The 22,500-nt window shown below is 46.6% G+C and overlaps 2 protein-coding genes across 6 annotated transcripts in view; one reads left to right on the top strand and one right to left on the bottom strand.

Annotated features, from left to right (window-relative positions):
* wdfy4 (WDFY family member 4) overlaps positions 1–7,083 on the bottom strand; it is a 114,996-nt gene extending 107,913 nt beyond the window's left edge. For 3 of the 4 annotated variants that reach the window (XR_006023241.1, XM_042065310.1, XM_042065311.1), the window contains exons 1-4: positions 5,838–7,083; positions 3,638–3,864; positions 885–996; positions 219–322 (exon numbers count right to left, since the gene is read on the bottom strand). Coding sequence is in view for 3 of the 4 variants with exons in the window: in XM_042065310.1 (XP_041921244.1) it covers positions 219–322; positions 885–996; positions 3,638–3,859 (438 nt within the window). In the remaining variant the exon portion in view is untranslated. Of the gene's footprint in view, positions 1–218; positions 323–884; positions 997–2,865; positions 2,903–3,637; positions 3,865–5,837 lie in introns of those variants that run through there. The other variant, XM_042065312.1, reaches the window with a different exon arrangement.
* A 127-nt stretch (positions 7,084–7,210) lies between these two features.
* The window catches only part of si:ch211-223a10.1 (palmitoyltransferase AKR1), a 20,511-nt gene continuing 5,221 nt past the window's right edge, over positions 7,211–22,500 (top strand). The window contains exons 1-7 of one of the 2 annotated variants that reach the window (XM_042065328.1): positions 7,211–7,549; positions 8,328–8,463; positions 15,367–15,477; positions 15,871–16,003; positions 19,088–19,266; positions 19,471–19,519; positions 21,675–21,748. In XM_042065328.1, coding sequence (XP_041921262.1) covers positions 7,438–7,549; positions 8,328–8,463; positions 15,367–15,477; positions 15,871–16,003; positions 19,088–19,266; positions 19,471–19,519; positions 21,675–21,748 — 794 coding nt within the window. In that variant the 5' untranslated portion in view covers positions 7,211–7,437. The remainder of the gene's footprint in view (positions 7,550–8,327; positions 8,464–15,366; positions 15,478–15,870; positions 16,004–19,087; positions 19,267–19,470; positions 19,520–21,674; positions 21,749–22,500) is intronic. The other variant, XM_042065327.1, reaches the window with a different exon arrangement.

Here is a 22,500-nt window from a genome sequence, read left to right as displayed (position 1 = left end):
TACAAAATATTATTGGCGTTGTTTTGCTTCCATAATTACATACTCCCTCCTCTACACAAACAAAGAAAAAATTAACATATACACACACACATACATATACACACACACTTTCACAGCATTACAAAACATTCGCACTCTAGTATCAGTCTGTCAAATAGAAAGACGTGTAAAAGCTTTCAGAAATAGCCACACACAGACACACACACACAGAGACTCACAGTCTGTCGAGCAGAGAGCAGTGAGAGGGCCTTCAGCAGCAGCCAGCCTCCAGTGCTTCTCTCTGTCTTCTGGAAGAACTGGGCCAGCTCCCGCCGCGCTTCCTCTGGAGACAAACACAGTTAGCATAGTTAGCATAGTTAACTCCTGCCGTGCTTCCTCTGGAGACAAACACAGTTAGCATAGTTAACTCCTGCCGCGCTTCCTCTGGAGACAAACACAGTTAGCATAGTTAACTCCCACCGCGCTTCCTCTGGAGACAAACACAGTTAGCATAGTTAGCATAGTTAACTCCTGCCGTGCTTCCTCTGGGGACAAACACAGTTAGCATAATTAACTCCCACCATGCTTCCTCTGGAGACAAACACAATTAGCATAGTAAGCTGTATGCGTGTATATGTTTATGTTTACCAGAAGGTGGTCTCTCATTCAGTCTGTGTGTGTCAGTGTGTGTTCAGTGTGTGTGTGTTTACCTGCAGTCATCTGGTTCAATCTGTCCTGTGTGTGTGTGTGTGTGTGTGTGTGTGTGTGTGTGTGTGTGTGTGTGTGTGTGTGTGTGTGTTTACCTGCAGGTCTCTGGTTCAGTCTGTCCTGTGTGTGTGTGTGTGTGTGTGTGTGTGTGTGTGTGTGTGTGTGTGTGTGTGTGTGTGTGTGTGTGTGTGTGTTACCTGCAGGTCTCTGGTTCAGTCTGTCCTGGATGTGGTGGACCAGAGTGGCACAAACCTGAGAAGCCAGAGTCTTCAGATCTACATCATCCAGTGCGTTACTACTCTCTGACACCTACAACACACACACACACACACACACACGCACACACACACACACACACACACGCACACACACACACACACACACAAACACACACATTAGATCTACATCATCCAGCCCACTACTTATAAACTTATAATACATATAACCAGGCGACTTAACGTAGTCAACAAATTTTGACAATTGAGTTAAGCTGGTGAGTCAGACACAGAGAAACTCACACCAACGCACCTGCACACAAACACAAACACACACACATACACAAACACACATGAAACAAAACAAAATTCCTGAATTCACTTCCTCTTTTGGCTCACAAGCAAAATACTGTGTGAATGCAGACACACTTACACACACACACACACACACATATCCAGACAACATATAACCAGGCATTAGGTCGGACTCAAATCCGAATTAACCAACACAAACAATTGAGTTAAGCTGGTGGGTCAGCCACAGACACAGAGAAACTCACACAAACACACCTGCACACAAACACACACACAAACACACCTGCACACAAACACACACACAAAACCAAACAAAATTCCTGAATTCACTTCCTCATTTTCGCTCACAAGCAAAACACTATGTGAATGCCCCGCACCCCGCCCCACACACACACACCCCACACACACATATTACAGACGCTCACACACACATTGCAGACACTCACCCATGACACACACATACGTGGCCCCACTCACACGCAAACACACGTGTACTGATGCAGCGCTGGCACAGGCCTCAACCACATGAGTTGAGTTTCAGTTCTCTTTCCATCACATCTTGATGACCAATACGAATTGTGTGTGTTATTTGAATACCCTTTTCCAATAACACACACGCACGCGCACACACACACACACACACACACAATCATACACACACGTTACTGCTTCACTAATGGGTCAGCAATAAAGGTCGAGTTATTGTTCTAGCACACACAGATTTATTAGACATGCCCATCAACACAGAGAGCCATAATCAACACTCACTCACACACACACACACACACACACACACACACACACACACACACACACACACACATAATCTTGAATTTCCCCTGGGGATCAATAAAGTATCTATCTATCTATCTATCTATCTATCTATCAAGGCAAGCGTGCAGTAGTAGTGTAGTGGTTAAGGAGCCAGGCTAGCATGCAGTAGCCTGTAGGGTGGTGGTAGTGTAGTGGTTAAGGAGCTGGGCTAGCATGCAGTAGCCTGTAGGGTGGTGGTAGTGTAGTGGTTAAGGAGCTGGGCTAGCATGCAGTAGCCTGTAGGGTGGTGGTAGTGTAGTGGTTAAGGAGCTGGGCTAGCATGCAGTAGTAGTGTAGTGGTTAAGGAGCTGGGCTAGCGTGCAGTAGTAGTGTAGTGGTTAAGGAGCTGGGCTAGCGTGCAGTAGCCTGTAGGGTGGTAGTTAAGGAGCTGGGCTAGCATGCAGTAGCCTGCAGTAACCTGAATGGGCTCAATTCCATGCTTCCACGTTGTGCCCATGACTGATGCACTTAACCCTGAGTTGCTCAGAGGACTATGGACATATAATTCACTCCTTAACTATAGGGGGGATGTGTCAGTGGACATCACTCCTTAACCATAGGGGGGATGTGTCAGTGGACATCACTAGAACACACCCTGAAGTCAGAATTTCAACTCTGAATCAGAATCAGCTTTATTGCCCAGGTTTGCGTAAACAAAGAAGGAATTTCACTCCGGTTAAACTCGTACTAACCTCACCAACATCAACCTCGAAATCCAAGATGGCTGCCCCCTGGCATACAGTACATTACATAACATTAGGCTGTCGCTTTTTAACCAAAGACACTTCCAACAGTGTAAAAGCTGGCTCAGGAGGCCCTCCTCCCACACACACACCTGTATGTAGAGCGGCAGCAGCCTCATGAGGTGCTCCTCACACACAAACACACACACACACACAGCTGTATGTAGAGCGGCAGCAGCCTCATGAGGTGCTCCTCCCACACACACACACACACACACACACACACACACACACCTGTATGTAAAGCGGCAGCAGCCTCATGAGGTGCTCCTCCCACACACACACACACACACACCTGTATGTAGAGCGGCAGCAGCCTCATGAGGTGCTCCTCCCACACACACACACACACACACACACACACACACACACCTGTATGTAGAGCGGCAGCAGCCTCATGAGGTGCTCCTCCCACACACACACACACACACACACACCTGTATGTAGAGCGGCAGCAGCCTCATGAGGTGCTCCTCCCACACACACACACACACCTGTATGTAGAGCAGCAGCAGCCTCATGAGGTGCTCCTCCCACACACACACACACACACACACCTGTATGTAGAGCGGTAGCAGCCTCATGAGGTGCTCCTCCCACACACACACACACACACCTGTATGTAGAGCGGCAGCAGCCTCATGAAGTGCTCCTCCCACACACACACACACACACACACACACCTGTATGTAGAGCGGCAGCAGCCTCATGAGGTGCTCCTCCCACACACACACACACACACCTGTATGTAGAGCAGCAGCAGCCTCATGAGGTGCTCCTCCCACACACACACACACACCTGTATGTAGAGCGGCAGCAGCCTCATGAGGTGCTCCTCCCACACACACACACACACACACACACCTGTATGTAGAGCGGCAGCATCCTCATGAGGTGCTCCTCACACTGCTGTGCAGGTAGTTGTGCAGTGTGCTGCAGCTGTAGCAGCCCATCTCGCACCGTCTGCACCTGCTCTGCGTCTGCGTCTATGTCTGTGTCTCCTTGGTGACGAGACGGAACAGGCTCCCGCGTCTCCACCTCTCCAGATGCACTCAGCTCTCCAGTCTCCTTATTTATCCTCTCCATGGCCCCTGACACACACACACACACACACACACACACACACACACACACACACACAGACATTACACATCACACACACATAAATTACACATCACACACACACACACACATTATACATCACACACACACAGACATCACACATCACACACACATATATTACACACACACACACACACACACACACACACACACACAGATATTACACACCACACACACACACACATCATGCGTACAAACCACACACACACACCACACACATTACACACCACACACACACATCATGCGTACACATCACACACCCACACACACATTACACACACATCATGCGTACACAACACACACACATCACACACACACACAGACATTACACATCACACACACAGACATTACACCCTACACACACACACACACACATCATGCACACACACAGACATTACACATCACACACACACAGACATTGCACATCTCACACACACAGACATTGCACATCTCACACACACACACACACACACACACACACACACACACACACACACACACACACACACACACAGACATTACACACACACACAGACATTACACATCATGCACACACACAGACATTACACATCACACACACATTACGCGCACACACCACACACACAGACATTACACATCATGCACACACACACACACACACAGAGACATTACACATCACACACACACATCACGTGCACACACCACACAAACAGACATTACACATCACACACACACACACACACACACATATTAGATCCACACCATCCACTCCACTGCTGCGCTCTTACACTACAACATACACACACAGACACACACACACGACACGCGCACAGACCATACACACAGACATTACACATCATACACACACACACACATCACGTTTACGCACCACACACAGACATAACACAACACACACAGACATGCATAAACACACACACGACACATCTCACATACACATCACGCACACGCACACTCACACGTACTGTATATTACACACATTACACATCACACATACTGTATATTACACACATTACACATCACACATACTGTATATTACATTCCTCATCCACACACAAATGAACTAAACACATAAACAATACTCATGCATTCCATAGCAATTCCATAGCAACGTAGACTAGTTCTAGTAGTTCTAGTTCTGTTATCTCATGTACTCATTCTCCATACTCTTACTCCACAAACTCAGTCCATGTCTGTGTGTGTGTGTGTGTGTGTGTGTGTGTGTGTGTGTGTAGTCCAGCTGATCTATTTATCCTCTCACCACTGCCTAAATACAGCTCCCCCAAAACTCAATTACACCCTCCTCCATACCCTGTCTCCATCCTTTCATCCTTCTCTCATTCCTCGCTTCTGTCAACATCTCCCCTCTCTCTCCATCCTTCTCTCTCCTTCTCTCTCTCTACTTCTCACATGCTTTCCTCCCTCTCTTCTCTCGGCCCTACCGCTACCACATGCACAAAACGGGACAGGAGCGCGGAAAGGACCTCGTGAGGTCCACTAGACAGCTCCCCAGCATTACCGCACGGGGCTCGGGGCACGTGGTGGATAAGCTCACGCGAAGCTGTGAGGTAGCGCGCGCGCATACCAAAGAGCTGGAATCTCCTCAGGACCCCCCCCCTCCTCCCCCACAGCCCGCACCCCCTCCTTACGGTTGCCATGGTTAAAAAAAAAACGGAACTACCTGATGACACTACTCACATACCAGGATTCACACAGACACACACACACACACACACACACACAACCCTGCCACCCCACTCTCTCCCTCTCTCCCTCACTCACTCACACAATAATACAATTTAGTAAACACACACACACACACACACACACACACACACACACACACACACACACCGTGCACATTCTATTTTAGGCATTCACTTCATAATCAATCTCTGACACACCCCTTTATTATCAGAGAGGCGCTGAGGTTTGGCACACTTACCTGTGTGAAGGTAGCCTCGCACAAAACGACTGTGCGCCGCACTCAAAGGCCAGCGGAGACGGTCGTACCTCCGGCTATTCCATGTGGGATCTGCTGGAACACGTCTCACATTCCGCTGCGCAAGCTGCTCTGCGCTGTGCTAACTGTTCCAACTAATCCCGAGAGCTTCTGAACTTTGCACAACGCTAACTGTGACATCAGCCGCGCGGCGAGTCATGTGCCTTTACTTCCTCCGGTGGGGAGAAGCAGAAGGGGAAATTGCGCGGCCTTGCTCAGCCAGTTCTGCTGCGCGCTCCCAGCTTTCACTCTGCCGTTTAATTTACACTGGCCCGTGGACACGAGCTCATTCCGCTGTCAAACGTAGGCAATAGGCTATTTATTAAAGGCAGTCCAGGAATGGCCAATTCGATTTTAAAAAGTGGCATATCCTTTCCTAACAAAAGAGGGGGGTTAAAATAATTTGTTGTAAAGGCAAAGTTAAAATCAGATGATCATATTATCTAGCACCATTTTAACATTTGCTACCAACTTGTTTCAGAGTTACAATACAATACAATACAATAAGTAGGCCTATAACCAGAATGAACAGAATGTTGTTATTCTTGAAAATAATATTTGTCCGACAGCGACATCTTGTGGTCCCTATACCCAAATATCGCTCAAATTAACATCAGAGTTGAGTTTTTCATAGGAAACGCACGTGTGGCAATAGCGAGTGAGGAAACAACATAGGCTATGCCCGCTCGCATGCACATGCACAGCATTCACAGCATGATGACATCAGTTATTGTCCCCTTAACACTTCTACGGCTATCTTGAAATTAATGGTAGCCTAGTGCCTCAATGTGTTGAATATCAGAAGTGAGAGACGTTCTTGCCTTGTTTCAGTGTGCCTTTCATTGAACCGAGTTATCTGAGTAGCCTAACGCCAGTTATCTCAGTAAACGCGAGACATCTGGGAAACTCGAATCCTAGAAACCACATCCTAAACTAGATAGGCCATCTAAAATATATTTATCTGTCTGAGGCACGGAATTAGGTCTACGCCGAAGCAGCCGTGCGCTGCCAGAACAGCTGATCAAAGTTACGTAGCGTCTAGTCTCTCATCAGGAGGTTTTCTGTGCCTAAATGCACTTTTTCAATCCATGCGGGCAAGTAATCCTATTATTAGCAAACTAGTCCGGTCACAGTAGGTATAGCCGACTGTTTACTGCGACTTAAAAATAGCTCTGTGCTCGGGCCAGGCATGTCACGCATTTAGGGACGGTAGCGCACCGCCCGGGATGTCTGTTTTGAGAAATCACCACTCTCGCTGTCTTCTGTCACCTGACCGTCACGAAGAGGGCGTGCCTGCTGCGTGGTCACATGCGGAAGTTTAGCCAATACTGCAAATGAGAGATTCAACTCGAGAAAGGCGTGGCTCATTGTCATCACCGACTCTCTCGCCGAGTCTGTCTCGCTGTCAACCAACCAAACAAAGCTCTATGATGTTGCTCTCCGGTAGACTTTGAACCGGGGTGGCGTTGCCTGCGCGGAAATGCCACCGCCCCTGTGTGTTTGACAACGGACCTGTCAGCGGAGGCAGTAACAACAGGCTACGATGGTTCCCGTTACAGCGGGAGAGGGCGGCATATTAGAGGCTGTGCAGCGGAGTAATCTCGAACAGTGCGAGCATTTCATCCAGCTCGATCGCTCTGTTCTCAAACAGAAAGGCAAGTTTCTACTTATTTTTTTATATACAAATATTTCTGATTGCATTCCACTGACATGGCAAAGCCGTAACGAAACGGTATCTTAGAGATTTAGCTAGCTGGATAAATTGTCCCGAAGTTGGTGAGGAAGCTAGTCTTTTGCATCCAGTCTAGCTAGCTAGCTGCTTTGTGATTGATAGCTGTCCAATGTGACATGCCAGTCTTCGCGTGACAGTTGTTTTTTTCCGTTGTACTCGAAAGCGACCGGCTTTATTCACTATTAATGGAGAGCTCAGACGCGAGGCGGGTGAAAGCGGGATTAGCCTCGCGACTGCGACAGTTCTAACAGGCTCACCTCCACTCACTGCATCTTAAGCTTGGCGCGAGGAGCGCCAGCTGGCTGATGTCGGCCTGCCCTCACTTTTTAGTAACAAGAGGGCAGGTTCACACTTTCGATATCACGACACGTTTACAGTTTGCGTTCTCTTCATGGAAAGATGAGGTCAGCTGTGTGTGTATTTGTCACAGGAGCTGTCCAATGAGGGCTGATAACCTTTGCCCTGCAGAGAGCTCAGATTCGGACAGCAGACCCAAGTGCATGTCCAGACTGACAGTTAGGTCAGAGTCAGACTGTTGCTGTCGTGTGTGCGTGTGTGTGTGTGTACACGTGTACACATGCATTTGTTCTTCTTTGTGTGTGTAGTTTCTCTAGCACCTCATTTTTTCCCATCTGATCTCATACAAAGATACTACTATACTCTCTTTGTGTGTGTGTGTGTGTGTGTGTGTGTTTGGCTAGGCTGGGGTGGCTTCACAGCGCTCCACTTTGCTGCTCTCCATGGGAACCGTGCTGTGGGAGATCTTCTGCTGGACAGCGGGGCTGACCCCAACCTGCCCTGCGACTCTGGACAGACACCTTTCCACTTCGCCTGCAGGTTTGTGTGTGTGTGTGTGTGTTTGTGCGTGCGTGCGTGCGTGTGTGTGTTTGTGTTTGAGTTTGTTTGTGTGTGCATGTTTGTGTGTGTGTGTGTGTTCGTTTTGTGTGTGTGTGTGTGTGTCGAAGAGAAGGTATGTGCGTTTGTCTATATGTGTAAGTCTGTCAGTACAGTATGTGTGTGTGTGTGTACATGTAAAAGAGAGAAAGAATGTGTTTGTGTGTGTGTGGGAAAGAGGGTATGTGTGTGTCTTCTCTACTCTGTGTGTGTCTGTGTGTGTGTGTGTGTGTGTGTGTGTGTCTGTCGAAGAGAGAGTGTGTGCGTTTGTCTATCTGTCTGAGTCTGTCATTATGTGTGTGTGTAAAAGACAGTGTCTGTGTGTGTGTGTGTGTGTGTGTGTGTGTGTGCGCGCGCACGTGTGTGTGTGTGTGTGTGTGTGTGAGTGTGTGTGTGTGAGTGAGTGTGTGTGTGTGTGTGTGTGTGTGTGTGTGTGTGTGTGTGTGTGTGTCATCCATTATAAATGCCCTCCACTGAAACAATGTGTTATCATGTGAGCTGTGTGTCTGGTGATACAAGTTGCTCAGGTAGACACCAAACAGAACCGAGCATTCTCTCCTCTCCAGGACACTCAGAGGAACCCACGTTCCGTCTGTTCAGATTCTAGAACGCCTGGTACAGAGCTGTTAACCTGAGAATAGAGACATAGCATGGAGCGGCTAATCCTGGTTGCTATAGAGATACATTCAGCTTGACTGCTTAAGTAGTAGCAATAAATGTTAGCAGTGAATGTATATAGGCAATGCATGTATATAAACAGTGAATGTGTAAGGAGTGAATATATGTAAGAAATGTATAAGCAGTTAATGTAGGCTAATATATCAGCTTAATGTCCTGCATATATCAGCTTAACCCTTAGAACCCTAAGCTGTTTTTAGGGCATTTTCATTACCTTTATTCATAAGGATTTATTCTGGTCATTGTAAGTGCCACACACACATATTATATATTGTTTTTTTCAGCAGAGTCTAGGCTATCCAGATCTGCCATCATTTAATGTATTAATACTAGCATTGATTTTATTTTGATTTTTAAAGAATTAAAATATAAAAAACGTATTTTAAAAATTATTATATTTTGACATGTATCTCAGCACAGCAAGCTCATAGCTCTACATGCATTTCATGTGTGTGTAGGGCAGACTGTCCTGAATCGGGCAATATAATTGCCATGTTGGAGGGATACTCTGGGGTTGAGCAATTTACAGAAATATGTGGTGTGTGATTTACTGAAATAAATGCCATTTTTTATTTAGTGATGAAAAATGACCTTTCTGCGCTCCACATCTGTGACACGAACTGATCTGACCTGACTTGACCCGACTTTGCGTGTTAGCGAGTTTGTGTGTGCCTATGGTGTATACACTTATAATGATTATCAACTTTTTACTGCATTGCCATGAACAAAGTAAAGGCAAAAAAGGTGTTTCTTTGTTGAAGAAATTGGGATGCAATGTGAGCCTTGAATTGGATGCCATGCAGGAATTTGCTGGGATCTCAAAACCGGATTATGAACATGCTTTGCCATAGAGAAACACACAATAGTGTTGGATTATAAACATGCTTTGCCACAAAAACAGACAAAAACGTGGGGTAAGTCCAGCTATATGAAGTTATTATTTTGCTGTCACTTCGTCTGTTTTATAACCCAGAAGGATGTACTTGGTATCAAATGATCTCTTTCATCTGACATGCGTGGCATATCTATCCGATCACGGGTCCGCGAGTAATTCCAACGCCAACGAGAGTAATGGGTGTGCAGTTGGTTTGTGTACTTGACGTTATTATTTTGCAGTCATTTCGTATGTTTTTATAATACATGGTACCAATGGATAGCCCTGTGTCTCCTCTTTCATCTGATATGCTTGCCATATCTATGCGATCACGGGTTCACGAGTAATTCAAACGAGAGTAATGGGTGCGCAGGTGAACGCAGAGATGTATAGACTGTAAATATGATGCAATTTGATTTAATTTCATGATTTTTTTTTTTAATTTTCATACTTGATCGTACAGACAAGTGTGTAGTCTCTTTGGAAAGTCCCACGTCTGCTCTGTCATGCAATAAAGGTTTCATCTCACTGCGATGAACAGTTCCGGAGCAATGTAACAGAGAAGAAAGGGTGTGTTTGTTGACGCACTTTGCGTCAATCGGGTTCTAAGGGTTAATGTCCTGCATAAGCAATGAATGTACAAGCCGAGTGTTCTGTAAGCAGTGAATGATTAAGCAGTATTGATATGGAAGATGATTAAGCAGTATTGATATGGAAGATGATTCTCTGCTGTGTGTTATATCTACAGTATAGGAAGCTGTGTAGACCTAGTGAATGATTAAGCAGTGTTGATATGGAAGATGAGGTATTGATATGGAAGATGAGGTATTGATATGGAAAAAGGCTCTATGCTGTGTGCATTATATTTATATGAAGCTGTGTAGTCCTAGAGATTGCTTAAGCAGTATTAATATCTATAGGGTCATTCCACGTCAATTCAACCAGGGCCCACGCACTTAGGTCTCAAAAAATCTGAAAAAATTAACAGGTGTACCTATGTTATCCAGGAGACACACTGTAAAATGACTTTTATGTAAGATCAATATTTTCCAAGATACAGCCAGTTTTACAGGGGGGGGGGGTGTTGATTTTGATCAGCCTCTTTTGTTTGTCAAAGTTCACAAGCCCATAGCACAAGAACTAAACCATGTAGGAGGCTCAAATTTTGCATGCTGGTACATAAATATAGTATGTAGCAAAATCTTCACATTTGATCTGGATGATCCTGCATGGTCATAGCTGTCCCTCAAAGTTGATCAAAATGTTATTGAAGTTTTTGACTGGGCTCTGTTTAGGCCTTCAGAAGACATATTTGTACTCAACATACTGTAGGCTCTTAATTTATTTCCCTTATTGAGATAAGTAGAAACACTCTCACAAAAAGCAATGAACAGAACATAAATTCCTTCAGGGTCTGAACAGCAGACCTCACAAGTCTGAAAAATAATTTTGGTTCTCATTTTCAGAGCGCCTTAACACCTTGTGGGAATATGCAAAGATTGTTTTTATATTGTTTCCTTCACTCTCCATGATCCCTTCTTTTTAAAGACACCAATTTGACTTGTCTTATGCAAATCTTTCCTTTTTATTTTCCACCCTGAACATGGGCAAAATGCACCATTGAGATCAATATGTTTTGTGTAGTTTCTTCAGCGCATCCGCGTTAGAGCTGGCCCAGTACGCTTTTCTATTCAGCGCATGAGCTATCAACGAAAATGGCGAAGCGAAAGATTGATAATCGGAGCTTTCAAGATAGGTGGGAAAACGATTATACGTTCATATTATTCAAGGACAAACCCGTTTGCTTGGTATGTGGATTCACCGTAGCTGTCACTAAAGAGTACAACATAAAACGCCACTACGAAACTAAACATGAAGACAAATACAAAGATCTGGATGCGAAGCTTAAGCTACAGAAGGTGGGAGAATTGAAAGCAAGTCTGCTTTCAAGGCAGACTACCCAAGCCAAGTTACAAGTGATGATGCTGCAAAAGCGAGTTTTACTGTTGCACAGGATATCGCGCAAACAGCACGGCCATTCTCAGAGGGAGAGTTTGTTAACTGTTAATAGTTACAATTACAATTTTGATAATTGTTAAATGTTATTTACAATTTTTATAGTTCACCTGCAAAAAATAGGCCAATATATTTTTTCTATTCAGATATTCAATATATTTTTTCTATTAGGCTATATTCAGAAATGCCTGCATTCTATTTTTTTCTTGTGTGTATATAGTTTTAATTCAATAAAAACATCGGTTATTCAATAAATGTTGCGCTTGGCCCGCGACATACTCCCAGTTCTTAATTTTGGCCCCCTGTGAATTTGAGTTTGACACCCCTGCTCTACACAAAACATATTGATCTCAATGGTGCATTTTGCCGATGTTCAGGTTGGAAAATAAAAAAGAAAGATTTGGCTCTTTAATGTACTCAGAGCCTAAAGACAGAGCTGCGCTAAGCTCCTTAATGTACTGAAAACCTAAAGACAGATCTGAGCTAAGCTCCTTAATGTACTCAGAGCCTAAAGACTTCTTTGCTGTGTGTTACAGTGTGATTGGTGCTTGGAGTCGTACGGCTCCCATACACGGCTGCGTGCGGTGCAGTGCTGGAGACGCATCCTGTCCACTTTACATGGTCTTACGTCATCCGTTGCCCAACTGAATTGTGGGTCCGTTGCGTCGCATGGCTCCCGTTGCTCGCGTCGAGAAGTTCAACTTTTGCTGTGCCGACGGACACCAACAGATAGCACCCGCCAATCAAATTACGGTTATACTTCAAGTCATTTGCATAGCTACCGTCGGGAACACCCACTGGCATGCGCTGACGGAATGCAACTGTGTGTGGAAGCCGCTACTCCTTTAAAGACACTACAGAGGAGTGAGAGCTCAAAGCACCGGTCTCAGTGGGTCAGCCCAAATCACCGGTCTCAGTGGGTCAGCCCAAAGCACCGGTCTCAGTGGGTCAGCCCAAATCACCGGTCTCAGTGGCACCGGTCTCAGTGGGTCAGCCCAAAGCACCGGTCTCAGTGGGTCAGCTCAGTGGGTCAGCCCAAAGCACCGGTCTCAGTGGGTCAGCTCAGTGGGTCAGCCCAAAGCACCGGTCTCAGTGGGTCAGCTCAGTGGGTCAGCCCAAAGCACCGGTCTCAGTGGGTCAGCTCAAAGCACCGGTCTCAGTGGGTCAGCCCAAAGCACCGGTCTCAGTGGGTCAGCCCAAATCACCGGTCTCAGTGGGTCAGCCCAAAGCACCGGTCTCAGTGGGTCAGCCCAAATCACCGGTCTCAGTGGGTCAGCTCAAAGCACCGGTCTCAGTGGGTCAGCTCAGTGGGTCAGCTCAAATCACCGGTCTCAGTGGGTCAGCCCAAATCACCGGTCTTAGTGGGTCAGCCCAAATCACCGGTCTCAGTGGGTCAGCTCAAAGCACCGGTCTCAGTGGGTCAGCCCAAAGCACCGGTCTCAGTGGGTCAGCTCAAATCACCGGTCTCAGTGGGTCAGCCCAAAGCACCGGTCTCAGTGGGTCAGCCCAGTGGGTCAGCCCAAATCACCGGTCTCAGTGGGTCAGCCCAAATCACCGGTCTCAGTGGGTCAGCTCAAAGCACCGGTCTCAGTGGGTCAGCCCAAATCACCGATCTCAGTGGGTCAGCTCAAATCACCGGTCTCAGTGGGTCAGCTCAGTGGGTCAGCTCAAATCACCGGTCTCAGTGGGTCAGCCCAAATCACGGTCTCAGTGGGTCAGCTCAAATCACCGGTCTCAGTGGGTCAGCTCAAAGCACCGGTCTCAGTGGGTCAGCTCAAAGCACCGGTCTCAGTGGGTCAGGCTCAAAGCTCTCTCACTACACATGATTCCTTTACTCATGCAGGATACACTTTGCTCATTGCCTGACTTTGCACTTTACATCATTACATTTACGTTTAAATTAGGGCTTTAAGTGTTTGTAAGTGTGTGTGTGAGTGTACAGTGTGTGTGAGTGTGTTTTCTGTGTGGATGTGTAAGTATGGGTTAGCAGTGCCCCCCCCCGAAGAAAAAAAAGGTTACAATGCTAGTATGAGAACTGGGGGTCAGGTGTCACTCCCGGGATTTTTTTTTAAATTCTAGTTGCTAATCACACCATTTAGCCTAACGTGACTTAAGAGGGACAGAATTCAGAAACTAAAGACCCATCTGTCTGACTCACGTCACACTAACCCATGCATTAAACCACATGTCACTTGAACGCTTGAACATACTGGTACATCACTGCGAGTGCATACAAAATGTTTTTGGCCAAGTTTTGCTTTAATCCAGTTTACCTTCTTTACTACCAGCAGTCGTTGCTTTTTTACTGCGTCGATTCCTGATTGAGTGCATCTAATGTAACAGCGGTGTCTTCGCGGAGACATCCACTCTTCAGTTTCATTTTTGCTGTTGTTGCGCGCGAGCTAATTGGCTACGATATGGGAAATACTTTCAATACGATCAGCTTCAGAAATGAATGGGTTTTCCTGTGCTACACCTTTCCACCAAGTTGTGCGAAAATTGTAGTTTTTGCGATGTTGACAAACATGCGTAGTACATGGAAGCTCTTGATAGCGCATGCCACTAACGTCTATAAAGTCAATATATTTATGGAATAAAACTAGACCGGTACCTCAGATTAGCATTGCTGTTTATTGTTAAACTGCAGTTTTCAGCAGCCAGCGGAGGGCATTTAGCCTACTATGCTCCAGGACAATATTTTGCGTCTCCCCTAATTCTGAAGCAGTGGCATACGCTAAATGAAGAGGAAACACTGAGAAGAAAGTTAATGTTTTAAATAGGCTACATCAACACAATATATAATATGTGAACTGAAACTGGACGGGCCATAATAACCTCTGACTAGTTTTAGGCTACTTATTGTTAAATTGCAATGTGAGCGGCAGCCAGCAGGGGAGGATACGTCGGCAGGATTATTTAAAAATCAATTGCAACTATTGTGCGTCTGCCCTGATTCTGATACCGTGGGGGTATTAATTAAACCGTGGCAGGCCGCCATGCTGAAATAAACGTAGAGGAAACACTGGGTTAGTGTACATGTTTGTGTGTGTTAGTGTACATGTTTGTGTGTGTGAGTATGTGTTGATATGTAAGTATGGGTTAGTGTACATGTTTGTGTGTGTGAGTGTACATGTTTGTGTGTGCTGTGAGTGTGTTTGTGGATGGTGTGTGTGAGTGTACATTGGTGTGTCTAAGAGTGTGTTTGTGGGTATTGTGTGTAAGCATGCATTATGTTGTGGAATGCAGGTGATGTCTATTTTCCGGTTCTTTCTCCGTAGGCATGGCAACGTACACACCATGCACAAGATGCTGCAGCACGGAGCTGACCTTCACATCCGGGACCAGCAGGGCAAGAGCGCAATGCACCATGCCGCCTGCGGGGGGAACCTGTGAGTGATGGAGACGGAGGCTTCTAGAGAGAGAGGGAGAGAGAGAGAGAGAGAGAGAGAGAGAGAGGGAGAGAGAGAGTGAGAGAGAGGGATAGTGTGAGAGAGAGAGAGGGGGGGGGGGGAGGGAGAGTGGAAGAGAGAGAGAGTGAGTGAGAGAGAGAGAGAGTGAGAGAGAGTGAGAGAGAGAGTGGGAGGGAGAGTGACAGAGTGAGAGAGAGAGAGAGTGAGAGAGAAAGAGGGAGCCTTCCACTCAAGTCCCCTTGTGGAAATGAAGTGCTTTTCTCAGGGGCAGAAGCAGTTGTGTGAAGTACCTCTCTTCTCTTAATGATCCTGCTCTGTAATACCCCCCCCCCCCCCCCCTTTTCTCTTAATGACCCTCCGTCTCTCTCTCAGTATTTCCATTCAGTATCTAGCGGAGAGCGGAATGCTCCAGTTCTCTGACACTGACCAGTTCCTGCTGACGCCACTACACCTGGCCGCCACCATCGGCAACGTGAACGTGGTGCGCTACCTGCTCCGGAACAACGTGAGGACACGCCTCCTCTCACCTCCTCTGACCTTCCTCTCAGCCTTCTCCTCTCCTCATCATCATCATCAAACACCTCCTCTCTCCTCATCAAACACCTCCTCTCTCCTCATCATCATCAAACACCTCCTCTCTCCTCATCAAACACCTCCTCTCTCCTCATCAAATACCTCCTCTCTCCTCATCAAACACCTCCTCTCTCCTCCTCATCATCAAACACCTCCTCTCTCCTCATCAAACACCTCTCTCCTCATCATCATCAAACACCTCCTCTCTCTCTCTCCTCATCAAACACCTCCTCTCTCCTCATCAAACACCTCTCTCCTCATCGAACACCTCCTCTCTCCTCATCAAACACCTCCCCCCCTCTCTCCATCATCATGATCATCATCAAACACCTCATCATCAAATACCTCCTCTCTCCTCATCATCAAACACCTCCTCTCTCCTTATCAAACACCTCCTCTCTCCTCATCAAACACTACTCTCTCTCCTCATCATCAAACACCTCCTCTTTCCTCATCAAACACCACCTCGCTTCTCATCAAACCCCTCCTCTCTCCTCATGAAACACCTCTCTCCTCATCAAACACCTCCTCACTTCTCATCAAACACCTCCTCTCTCCTCATCAAACACCTCCCCTCCCCTAATCAAACACCGTCCCCTCTCCTCATCAAACACCTCCCCTCTCCTAATCAATCACCTCCCCATATCAATCACCTCCCCTTTCCTCATCAAACACCTCTCTCTCCTCATCAAACACCTCTCTCTCACCGAACACCTCCCTTCTCCTCTTCATCATCATCATCATCATCAAACACCTCCTCTCTCCTCATCATCAAACACCTCCTCTCTCCTTATCAAACACCTCCTCTCTCCTCATCAAACACCTCCTCTCTCCTCATCATCAAACACCTCCTCTCTCTTCATCAAACACCTTCTCTCTCCTCATCAAACACCTCACCTCTCATTAAACGCCTCCTCTCTCCTCATCAAACACCTCCCCTCTCCTCATCAAACACCTCCCCTCTCCTCATAAAACACCTCCCCTCTCATCAAACACCTCCTCTCTCCTTATCAAACACCTCCTCTCTTTGTCCTCAAACACCTCCCCTCTCCTTATCAAACACCTCCCCTCTCTCTCTTCATCATCATGATCATCATCAAACACCTCTCTTGTCAAACACCTTCCCTCTCATCAAACACCTCCTCTCTTTCTCCTCAAACACCTCCTCTCTCCTCATCAAACACCCCTCTCTCTCTTCATCATCATGATCATCATCAAACACCTCATCATCATCATCAAACACCTCCCCTCTCTCTCTTCATCATCATCATCATCATCAAACACCTCATCATCAAACACCTCCTCTCTCCTCCTCAAACACCTCCTCTCTTTCTCCTCAAACACCTCCTCTCTCCTCATCAAACACCTTCCCTCTCATCAAACACCTCCTCTCTTTCTCCTCAAACACCTCCTCTCTCCTCATCAAACACCCCTCTCTTTCTCCTCAAACACCTCCTCTCTCCTCATCAAACACCTCCTCTCTCCTCATCATCAAACACCTCCTCTCTCTCTGCTCAAACACCTCCTCTCTCCTCGTCAAACACCTCCCCTCTCATCAAACACCTCCTCTCTCCTTATCAAACACCTCCTCTCTTTGTCCTCAAACACCTCCCCTCTCCTTATCAAACACCTCCCCTCTCTCTCTTCATCATCATGATCATCATCAAACACCTCTCTTGTCAAACACCTTCCCTCTCATCAAACACCTCCTCTCTTTCTCCTCAAACACCTCCTCTCTCCTCATCAAACACCCCTCTCTCTCTTCATCATCATGATCATCATCAAACACCTCATCATCATCATCAAACACCTCCCCTCTCTCTCTTCATCATCATCATCATCATCAAACACCTCCTCTCTCCTCCTCAAACACCTCCTCTCTTTCTCCTCAAACACCTCCTCTCTCCTCATCAAACACCTTCCCTCTCATCAAACACCTCCTCTCTTTCTCCTCAAACACCTCCTCTCTCCTCATCAAACACCCCTCTCTTTCTCCTCAAACACCTCCTCTCTCCTCATCAAACACCTCCTCTCTCCTCATCATCAAACACCTCCTCTCTCTCTGCTCAAACACCTCCTCTCTCCTCGTCAAACACCTCCTCTCTCCTCATCAAACACCCCTCTCTCCTCATCAAACACCTCCTCTCTCCTCATCAAACACCTCCTCTCTCCTCATCAAACACCCCTCTCTCCTCATCATCAAACACCTCCTCTCTCTCTGCTCAAACATCTCCTCTCTCCTCATCAAACACCTCCTCTCTCCTCATCAAACACCTCCTCTCTCCTCATCAAACACTGCTCTCTTCACATTTTCTTCAGTGTGTGTTTGATATGTGTGTGTGTGTGTGTGTGACAGAGAGTTTGATATGTGTACATGTGCGTGTATGTGTGTGTATTAGAGTGCGGTTCGGGCCGCAAATTTCTGTCCGAACCCCGCCCGCGTCCGACAGAGTTGCGTCCGAACTCGACCCGAACCAGACAGGCATTTTCAGGATCAGGATGATGCCTCAGTTATTCCCATGCTAGTGATTAAACTTTCACGTTTGTGGATAGCCTGTCTTTTTAGCCCATTAAACGGAACAAACAACAAATGGAATTGTCTACAGAATCAGATAAGCGTGCACGCACGCAGGTCACACACAGCGCACATTAACACAAGAGGCCCAAGCAAGCATAGCCTATTGAAATAGAATTCTAGTCGAAAAGTCTTGAAATGAACTGCTAGGTCTTTTTTTTACAATTTACTTTATTCTCAAAAAACAAACGTTTGCATCATGTAAAGCAGACCTGTTGGTTACCCAACATAATAAGCTATTTTAAATGTAAAGCTGCCAATGCATATACCCATGTGTCCGAACCCGAACCGAACCCGAGTATAATTTCTAAATATTTGTCCGAACCCGACCCGACCCGTCAGGACCCGTCGGACTCGGGTCAGGTAGCCACACTCTAGTGTGTATGTGTGTGTGATAGAGAGAGTTTGATGTGTGTGTGTGTGTGTGTGTTCTGTTGTCAGCGGTGTGCAGCGGAGGCAGTGGACCAGCAGGGGGCGACAGCGCTCCATGCGGCAGCTGAGCGCGGGTGTTTGGAGGTGTGTTGGGTTCTCCTGCAGAACGGCAGCCTGAGCCTCTTACACACTAAAACACATGATGGACACACACCGCTCGACCTCTCCAACCGTGGCAACACCTACAGGTGTGTGCTGACACACACACTCCACACGTCACACAACTCAGTGCTTTTCCTTTGTGAACTTTCTGTCTTTCTATCGCGCATGCATGTGTGTGTGTGTGTGTGCGTGTGTGTGTGCGTGTGTGCGTGTTCGTGTGCGTGTTCGTGTGCGTGTGTGCGTGTGTGTGTGCGTGTGCGTGTGCGTGTGTGTGTGGCTTGTCTTCATAGTGGTGTCTGGGCAGGCCAGATGGACAACAGGATCAACAACTCCGGTGTGGTCAGTGGTAGCATGCTCAATGTCTGACACATACGCACGCACGCACACGCACACACACACACACACACACACACACACACACACACACACACACACACACACACACACACACACACACACACACACACACACACACACACACACACACACACACACACACACACACACATAAAGGAAGTGCACTGCAGGCACACACACACACACACACACACACACACACACACACACATAAAGAAGGGCACTGCAGACACACACACACACACACACACACACACACAGTAGCTTGCATAAATATAGATGCTTGGATTGGATACGCACAACTGAATGATGGTCGTGCATACAAATGAGTATCTGTATGTGTGTGTCTCTTTTGATACGAGTTAGAATAAGTGTGTGTGTGAAAGAGAGAGAGAGAGTGTATGTGTGTGTGTCTCTTTTGGTATGTGTTAGAATACGTGTGTGTGTGTGAGAGAGAGAGAGAGAGAGAGAGAGAGTGTATGTGTGTGTCTCTTTTGGTATGTGTTAGAATAAGTGTGTGTGTATGAGAAAGAGAGAGTGTGTATGTGTGTGTGTGTTGTGGGGGTTTTCTGTCAGAGTAAAATTACTTTCTTTATTCTTTTAAAGAGTTTTCCAAACCGTCCTCATCACGAGTAAGCTCAATGACTCATCAGCACTCTAGAACTCAAGCATGGGAGTGTGTTCTAGATGCTTCCACACCAGGGAGTGTGTTCTAGATGCTTCTAAGCAGGCTACACCAGGGAGTGTGTTCTAGATGCTTCCACACCAGGGAGTGTGTTCTAGATGCTTCTAAGCAGGCTACACCAGGAAGTGTGTTCTAGATGCTTCTAAGCAGGCTACACCAGGGAGTGTGTTCTAGAATCTAGATGCTTCCAAGCAGGCTACACCAGGGAGTGTGTTCTAGATGCTTCCAAGCAGGCTACACCAGGGAGTGTGTTCTAGATGCTTCCACACCAGGGAGTGTGTTCTATATGCTTCCAAGCAGGCTACACCAGGGAGTGTGTTCTAGATGCTTCTAAGCAGGCTACACCAGGGAGTGTGTTCTACTGTAGATGCTTCTAAGCAGGCTACACTAGGGAGTGTGTTCTAGATGCTTCCACACCAGGGAGTGTGTTCTAGATGCTTCTAAGCAGGCTACACCAGGGAGTGTGTTCTAGATGTTTCCACACCAGGGAGTGTGTTCTAGATGCTTCTAAGCAGGCTACACCAGGGAGTGTGTTCTACTGTAGATGCTTCTAAGCAGGCTACACTAGGGAGTGTGTTCTAGATGCTTCCACACCAGGGAGTGTGTTCTAGATGCTTCTAAGCAGGCTACACCAGGGAGTGTGTTCTAGATGCTTCCACACCAGGGAGTGTGTTCTAGATGCTTCTAAGCAGGCTACACCAGGGAGTGTGTTCTACTGTAGATGCTTCTAAGCAGGCTACACTAGGGAGTGTGTTCTAGATGCTTCCACACCAGGGAGTGTGTTCTAGATGCTTCCACACCAGGGAGTGTGTTCTAGATGCTTCTAAGCAGGCTACACCAGGGAGTGTGTTCTAGATGCTTCCAAGCAGGCTACACCAGGGAAGGGACTGAAGTGTTTCGGTCCAAAAACGTCTGCTGTAACAATTAGCTTCCACTATAATCAATGGAACTGGCTACACCAGACGTGCTAGCGGTGTGTACATTAGCTTCCACTATAATCAATGAAACTGGCTACACCAGACGTGCTAGCGGTGTGTAAATTAGCTTCCACTATAATCAATGGAACTGGCTACACCAGACGTGCTAGCGGCGCGTACATTCAAAAACTAGACCAGTCTTCTGAAACGATTTTATGCTTTGTGAACGGAACGCTTCATCTACATGCCTGCTGTAGCCTGTTTTTGTTGTGGTTCTAGATCTTCTTACACTTCTGACTCTAGATCTTTTTGAGGTTCCACCTCTGGATCTAGATCTTTTTCAGGTTCCATTTCTGGATATAGATCTTTTTGAGGTTCCACTTCTGTCTCTAAATCTTTTTAAGTTTCCACTTTTGGCTCTAGATCTTTTTGAGGTTCCACTTCTGGCTCTAGGTCTTTTTAAGTTTCCACTTTTGGCTCTAGATCTTTTTGAGTTTCCACTTCTGGATGCTGATGGGTTCTGTGTTCTTGGCAGGCATCAGCAGCTGAGCAAGCTCCTGTCCAAGTACGTCAACAAACCGGCCGACTACAAGCCCTCAATCTCCTATGGTAGGTCAGCTAACCCCACAACACACACACACACACACACACACACACACAGGCGCATTCACTAACCCCCATGTTCAACCCCATAATACACACAAGCCCTAAAAATCCTACGGTAAGTCAGCAAACCCCACAATACACAAACACACACACACACACACACATACATACACTGCACGATTAATTGTATCTTTTGCAATTAGGTAATTGCGATTGCAATTGTGATAATTGTGCAGCCCTAATTCAGTGCAAACAACAGTAAGGAGCACAATTCTATGGGTCAGGTGTGTGTGTGCGTGCGTGCGTGAGTCAGGTCAGGTGTGTGTGTGTGTGTGTGTGTGCGTGTGCTGCATGCGTGCGTTCTTGAAAAACAGCTGTACAACGCCAGGCTGGCGCAGGCTGATGATGTCAGATACTCTAGATCAGGGGTGTCAAACTCATATTAGGCAGTGGGCCGGATTTGCTGGAATGAGACCTCGTGGGGGCCGTCACTGTCATGGCCATTATCATTTCTCTGCATTAATATCAGTGTTGTTTGGTGAGAGGCTCCTTTACTACACCCACTTGAGAACACACAAGTGCAAATCATCTACTGCCGTCATATCCTGCTCTTTCTCTCCTGGAACACCTACTTCCATGTTTTTTGGCCTCTTCTTCCTGATGATGGTCTGTAGTGCTTGTTTTAATCAATTTATCACAGAAATAGCTTATTACAAATTGTTGAAGACAACCGGATGTGAATATCTTATCTAACT

Source organism: Alosa sapidissima, chromosome 16 (assembly GCF_018492685.1).
Source record: "Alosa sapidissima isolate fAloSap1 chromosome 16, fAloSap1.pri, whole genome shotgun sequence".
Classification (NCBI taxonomy): Eukaryota; Metazoa; Chordata; class Actinopteri; order Clupeiformes; family Clupeidae; genus Alosa; species Alosa sapidissima.
This window is presented reverse-complemented; position numbering and strand designations above follow the sequence as displayed.